We start from the raw sequence: 5,865 nt of genomic DNA on the forward strand, positions 1-5,865 counted from the left end.
GTTTTTACAGGGGGCAGGGTGGGAGGAGGTATAGTCTAGGTAGCTGTGGGAGTCGGTCGGTTTATAGTAAATGTCCGTGTTGATTCTGAGAGGTATAGGAAGGGGAGGGAGGACTCTGAGACGGTCCAGGTAAATTTGAAGTCGGGGTGGAAGGTGTTAGTAAAGTAGATGAACTGTTCAACCTCCTCGTGGGAGCATGAGGCAGCGCCGATACTGTCATTGATGTAGTGGAGGAAAAGGTGGGGGGTGGTGCCAGTGTAGCTGTGGAAGATGGACTGTTCCATATATCCTACGAAGAGGCAGGCATAGCTGGGGCCCATGAGGGTGCCCATGGCTACTCCTTTGGTTTGGAGTATTGATGACAGCTATTTTTAATACAATTCTTCACTAAAAAACAGAAATGGTTTTAGTATTAAGAATAAACAAATATCTAAAAAGGGTTGTTCTACAGAATTTGATTTGAATTCTTAGCTGATGTGTCACATGAGGCAGACTAAAGCATTTCACCAGCTGTGCCCCCAACCGCAAGCTACATTTCAACTGGGAGTGTAACCAAGTGCTTGAGGGATGTGTAGTTCTTTGTGGTTTTTAGTACTTTACTGATATTCATTAATTTTAACTGATCTATACTGAAAAAATGTTGATTAAAGATAATGTAATAAGCAAAAAATCTTTTCATAACAATTATTCCATCAGTAAGCAAGCATTTCACCAGTAATTATGTACGTAAGAACATCAGAAATAGCAGGAGTAGGCCATTCAGTGCTTTGAACCTGCTCTGTCCATTAAATAAGGTCACTGAACTGCATATTTCAACTTTTTTCCCTGAACTATTCCTGTATTCCATCATGGTTTTAAAATGTAGAAAACTACAAATCGCAATGTTGAACATATTTTACAACTACGCCACCACAGCTCTCGGAAACAGAAAATTCCAAAAATCTCAAATTTCTCCAAAATCTTCAAATTATTAAAACACTCCATCAGAAGGAAGATGGTACTGTGTTGTGCTCTAGTTAGATGTCATCTGCAATACTGTATCCAGACCTGGTCACCAAGACAACTGAGGTACTCAATCATATGAAGCAGTTCAGCGAAGAACCACAAGTTTGAACTTTGACACAAAAACATTAGGAGAATTAAGCTTTTTGAGCACTGAATTGAAGCACACAATAACAAAATGAGTGAGCAATATAGGAAAAGGACACCATGAACAATAAGAAAAAAAATGCTTGGGAAATCAGTAGAAGATCAACATTGGACAGATTAGGAACATACAACCAGGCAATCAGCTCTTTGTGCCTATTCCACCATTTAATTACATCATGACTGATCAATCGTTTCGATTCCCCAAATCTCTAGCAAAAAACTCTTACAGTTCAAAGATTTGTTTGATGTCTTGTGTTAGGTTTTTCTATTAACAATGAGTAGACTGAGCACAGGATGATTTAAATTTCCATTTATAGAACTGGAAAACCAGGAAGTGAATGGAATAAGAATTTAATGGCATTCATATTTCACTTGACTGAAGCAATTTCTATTCAATGTCAGCGGGTAGCACGGTGGCTCAGTGGTTAGCACTGCTGCCTCACAGCACCAGGGTCCAAGATCCGATTCCAACCTTGGGTGATTGTGCAAACTCCACACAATCACCCCATGTCTGCGTAGGTTTCCTCCGGGTGCTCTGGTTTCCTCCCACAGTCCAAAGATGTGCAGGTGAAGTGGCCATGCTAAATTGCCCATAGTGTTAGCAGCATTAGTCAGGGGAAATGGGTCTGGATGGGTTACTCTTCGAGGGTTGGTGTGGACTTGTTGGGCCAAAGGGCCTGTTTCCACGCTGTAGGGAATCTAATCTAATCTAATCCATGTGGGAGGAGCATGAATGTTTACAAAAATGAAATTATATGTGAATTCAAGAATCAATTACAAAAAAAACCACCCAAAATGACATTATTTGAACCTATGGACGCTTTGGTTACATTATAGTGGAATGTGAATTCACCCACATAGTGATTCCTAAATCCTAAAAGATTATCCGAATACCAATTATCTGAATACCGGATTATCCGAAGCAGATCTCGAGGTCCCGACAGAAACATCAAAGACGTGTTTCCAACAGTGATCGCGTCTTTTGTTTATAGTGATTAAACAGGCACCGTCTCCAAATGACTGACCTCCTACCCTCTCTCACTCCCCACACTTTCCTTGGAGTTCTACAGAGGGGTGTACCCTAAACCCCCCACCTCTTCCCCAGATAATCTCTCCAACACTGTCCTGTACAGGGCAAACGTGGAACCTGTCAAAAAGTTGTAGTAAAACGTGTGTATGTGCGTGCGCGTGCTCTATTTGGAGACTTAACCCACAAAGGCAGCTGCAGCAGCAGTCTTGCTGTTGGTGTACAGTCCGGCTGCTCTGGAGAGGAGGCAGGGGGGTGGTTTTGGACGGGGTTGGAGTTGGGGAATGGGGTTTGGGGGTGGAGGACAGGGTTGATCGGGGTTGGGGTGTTGGATGGAGTTGGGACGTGGAGAACTGGACAGGGTTGGGGGTGTGTGAGAGCGGGTGGGCGGGGCTCTAGGGGCAGGCAGGGGTGGAGTTCACCCGCTTTATGCTGGGGGGCAGTGTTGCATTGGGTTGGGGGTGGGGCTCACACGCACTGTGGGCTGCTGGAGTCTCCTGAACATGAAGCAGTCTTTAAAAACTCTGAGCCCCAGAGGAAGGGCATTTAATCAATTAACCGAACGAAATAGTGCCCACCCATCCCATTCGGACAATTGAGGTTCCCCTGTTCAAGGGGGAAAAAAAGGCAGAAAAAGGAGACTTAAAAAGTGAAAGATTAATATTTCAAATTCACTATAGTCTTGTAGAATAAAATTAAAACAAAAATCTTGGTGCAGAACTAAAGCTGAAAAAGGATTTAAAACAAAAAAATGATGGAGATCTGAAATGAAACAAATACTGGAGTTTCTCCAGTAATTTCTGTTTTTGAAAAAGGACGTATTTGTGACAACAGTACAAAGTACTAAATATAGAGGAATGTTGATTATCCAAACGAGATGGGTAGGCACTATTTCAGTTAATTGATTCAATGCCTCTCCTCTGGGGCTTGGAGTTTTCTATTAAGTCTGCTCCCCATTCAGGAGATGGGGCAGCACCACACAGAGCGTGAGTCCTCCCCCCCCCCCCCCACTCACCCCCACTGCCAACTGCTGCCTTTTTTGGGGGGGGGGCAGGGAGTCTCCAAATAGTGTGCGCACACACACACTCTCACATGCACGTGCGCGCACACACTTTTTCTGCAGTCTTTTGACAGGTTCCACCTTTGCCTGAACAGGACAATGTTGGAGAGATTATCTGGGGAAGGAGGTTTAGGGTACACTCCTGTGTAGAACTCCAGGGAAAGTGTTGGGAGAGAGAGAGGGCGGGAGGTCAGTCATTTGGAGACAGTGCCTGGGCTCCCATCAGTCCAGGACTGTTCTAGTCAGCATTTCTTTAAGCCAAGTTCACTTTTAATCACTGTAAACAAAAGACGCGATCAGTGTTGGAAACACCTCTTTGATGTAATGTTTCTATCGGGACCTTGAGATCTCCTTCGGATAATCCGATAATCAGATAATTGATATTTGGATAATCAAGGTTCCTCTGTACACTAAGACAAGTATTTTTGAAATGGGGAATTAATTTAACTTAACCACAAAGGATATTAAATACGTACCTTTCATAGGTATTTTTCAGAGTGAGGTGATCTGGAACATTGTCAGTTTCTTCCAGATATAGAATCAGCCAAGAGGTCCTGTACGGCCATTGTTCTGTGAGGTTTATCCAAGAGGCAAGCCGATCCCAGTTGAAACAAATTTGGTTAGCCCTCAGCAAACGTCCTGCAATGAAATTTAATTAACTCAGTCTCGGAAAGGCTTTATTAGAGTCATAGAATAGTACATCGTGGAAAACAAACCCTTCAGCCCAAGCTGGTTCACGCTGACTATGGTGCCCACTCAACTAGTTCCAACTGCCTGCATTTTGTTCACACCCTTCTAAACTCCTCTTATCCATGAACCTATCCAATTGTTTTTAAAATATTGTAACTGTACCTGCCTCAGCCACTTTTGCTGGCAGCCATATACACACCACTCTGTAGAAATTACCCCCCATGTCCTTCTTAAAGCTTTCCCCTCTCACCTTAAACTAATGCCCTCTAGCTTTCAATTCCCCATCCCTGGGAAAAAGACTATATGCATTCATCTTATCTATGCCCCTCATAATTTTATACACCTCAGTAAGGTCACTCCTGATTCTCCTATATTCCAAGGAATAAAATCCTATCCTGGCCAACCTCTCCCAATAACTCAGGACTACTAGTCCTGACAACATTCTTGTAAATCTTCTTTGCACTCTTTCCAGTTTAACTATGTCTTTCTATAACAGGGTGACCAAAACTGTACACAATGCTCCAAGTGCTGCCTCACCAATTTATACAACTTATAATGAGAGTTATTTCCAAGACGGAAGCAAACTAGAGATGACATTTTAAATTCAATTCCAAATAAACTTGTGTGACAATTCCAGAAACAGGTGACCACTTACTTTTGAACCAATGTTTCACAAAATACACATATTTACATCATTTCATTCAGAATTTTAAAAAGGAATCAACAATTAAAATTGTATGTAGACTATTGCCTCCGTACTTTGTCAGTTAAACTTTTAAACAATTACTCGACAAATATACTTGCCATTGTTTATTTGAGGCAACAATGTTTTAAAATCATGAGACTTTACTACACAATTTAGTTGATGACACCCGATTATGTTGCAGAACAGCATCAGCGCAAGAATAAAAATCACAAAACTATTTCCATTATGTATTTTGCGCATGGTAAATATATTTAATTAACTGTGAGTAACTACAAATTTCTGCTTGGAACAATAATAATGTCCTTGTAATAAATTCTTAGTCTAATAGCCAAGCATAAAAATTGCATTTAAAAAAATATTCAAAGTAAATGTTTCTCCATGATCATAATGATGTTTGAATAGAAATCCAAAATGGGCTGACGATGATTTTCTTATATAAAGAGAGGTATGGGCATAGTCCCATAATGTACAATTCCTAAATATCTTATGATTGCATGCCCTTCCTGTTTGCACGTCTCAAATCCCTGCTATCACTTTAATTTAATACATTTTGTTTTCTCTTTTCCCTCATGGACTGAGTAAATATCACAGGCAACTCTCTATGTTAGAGAGTGGCTATGTAACGCAAGGAGCATCACTCCACATTAAGTACAGGGTAAGACAAGGAAGCAGGCTTCAATGTATGGGGATTGAACAAATACTGTTGGCATCTGCCCCAAAGTTTGCAAACTAATTTAGGAACTTAGAGTCAGAATAATAGAGATGTATAGCATGGAAACAGACCCATCGGTCCAACCTGTCCATACCGACCAGATATCCCAACCCAATCTAGTCCCACCTGCCAGCACACGGCCCATATCCCGCCAAACCCTTCCTACTCATATACCAATCCAAATGCCTCTTAAATGTTGCAATTGTACCAGCCTCCACCACTTCCTCAGGCAGCTCATTCCATAGAAGTACCACCCTATGCATGAAAATGTTGCCCCTTAGGTTGCTTTTATATCTTTCCCCTCTCACCCTAAACCGATGCCCTCTCGTTCTGGACTCCCCGACCCCAGGGAAAAGAATTTGCCTATTTATCCTATCCATGCCCCTCATAATTTTGTAAACCTCTATAAGGTCACCCCTCATCCTCTGACGCTCCAGGGAAAACAGCCCCAGCCTGTTCAGCCTCTCCCGATAGCTCAAATCCTCCAACCCTGGCAACATCCTTGTAAATCTTTTCTGAAC

At 41.9% G+C, this 5,865-nt stretch overlaps 1 protein-coding gene across 8 annotated transcripts in view; it reads right to left on the reverse strand.

The window, feature by feature from the left end:
• LOC122541468 (kinase D-interacting substrate of 220 kDa-like) overlaps positions 1-5,865 on the reverse strand; it is a 150,187-nt gene that overhangs the window by 36,224 nt on the left and 108,098 nt on the right. For all 8 annotated transcript variants that reach the window (XM_043678271.1, XM_043678313.1, XM_043678306.1 and 5 more), the window contains exon 22: positions 3,713-3,875. In XM_043678271.1, coding sequence (XP_043534206.1) covers positions 3,713-3,875 — 163 coding nt within the window. The remainder of the gene's footprint in view (positions 1-3,712; positions 3,876-5,865) is intronic.

This window comes from Chiloscyllium plagiosum, chromosome 3 (genome assembly GCF_004010195.1).
Source record: "Chiloscyllium plagiosum isolate BGI_BamShark_2017 chromosome 3, ASM401019v2, whole genome shotgun sequence".
Taxonomy (NCBI): domain Eukaryota; kingdom Metazoa; phylum Chordata; class Chondrichthyes; order Orectolobiformes; family Hemiscylliidae; genus Chiloscyllium; species Chiloscyllium plagiosum.